The sequence below is a fragment of the Lynx canadensis genome, chromosome D4, assembly GCF_007474595.2.
Source record: "Lynx canadensis isolate LIC74 chromosome D4, mLynCan4.pri.v2, whole genome shotgun sequence".
NCBI lineage: Eukaryota > Metazoa > Chordata > Mammalia > Carnivora > Felidae > Lynx > Lynx canadensis.
Window position 1 is genome coordinate 45,460,500 of NC_044315.2, and position 1,128 is coordinate 45,461,627.

General features: G+C 42.3%; 1 protein-coding gene across 1 annotated transcript; it reads right to left on the reverse strand.

Moving 5' to 3' along the window:
* Nucleotides 1-222: 222 nt before the first annotated feature.
* Nucleotides 223-774, reverse strand: LOC115500067 (interferon alpha-2-like). Its single transcript, XM_030294403.1, has one exon. The coding sequence runs from the start codon at nucleotides 772-774 to the stop codon at nucleotides 223-225; it is 552 nt and encodes a 183-aa protein (XP_030150263.1).
* Between the last annotated feature and the right edge of the window lie 354 nt (nucleotides 775-1,128).

Here is a 1,128-nt window from a genome sequence, read left to right on the forward strand (position 1 = left end):
AATACAAAAGATTTTAAGCTATAAGCAAATGAATTGTGCATTTCTCTGTTCTAAACAGCTTACTGCAACTTATAACATTTACCATGATTTTAAATAATCTCACACATTTGCTATTATTCCCTTTTCATGTGGCATAAAATTAGAGATGAAGATTGCACTCTGAGTCCTAGAAAATAGCCATTTAGTTGGCCAGGTGAACTGTTTTCAGACTCAGCATCCTTTTTATTTCCTGAACGTCCCTGTGAGCTTGTTAATGACGAGCAAGCATCTTCTGATTTCTACCCTGACAACCTCCCAGGCACAGTGGCTGTATTCTTTCTCTTTAAGATAGAGACTGATTCCTTGGAAGTATCTCTTCACAGCCAGTCTGGAGTTCTCATTTCCCAGGGGTAGCTGTTCCATGTTCATTTCCTCCCTCAAACACGTCTCCAGGTCATCCAGCTGCTGGTAAAGTCCAACAAGGAATCTGTCCAGAAGCGTCTCATCCCAAGCCACAAAGGAGTCGCTTTTGCTGAAGAGGTTGAAGATCTGCTGGAGCATCTCATGCACGACAGCTGTCACTTGTGTCTTCTCAAGCTGGTTCCCAGCCACAAGTATCTGAGGAAAGTTGAAGTCAGTCCTGTCCTTCAGACAGGACAGAATGGAGACTCTCTCCATTTGACTCAAAAGCGTGAAGGTTTCTGGATTGCTCGGACGCAGGTCACAGTCCAGAGAGTAGGCAGGGCTGGAGCACAGCATCACCAGAGCCAACAGTACAGAGATTGAGAGAGCCATGAGGCAGCTGGAGGGTGGGATTCTGCAGGACTGCCTGAAGAGGAAGTCTCAGAAAGTTCTAAGAACTTTGGGTGATGAGTGCCTTTTAAATCATGAACATAGAAACTTTCATTTTCTGGGTTTTTCCATTTTTGCCCGGTCTTTTCCTTTTCTACTTTTTTTTTTTTTTTTTTTTTTTTTACAAAATCAGTAAAAAATGTACATTTATTGACATGAGTGCCTAGATGGGGGACTCCAACCACATGTGCCAGTGCAGTATCTACACAGCATTATAACATATTTTTCATACCACCCAGATTGTTCTTGGGGAGAAAAGCCTAGACAAAGTCAGAAAAGGGAGAAATATTTATGCAA

Excerpts from the sequence above, each read along its gene's own strand:
- LOC115500067 (XM_030294403.1), bottom strand. The coding sequence starts at position 774 with ATGGCTCTCTCAATCTCTGTACTGTTGGCTCTGGTGATGCTGTGCTCC.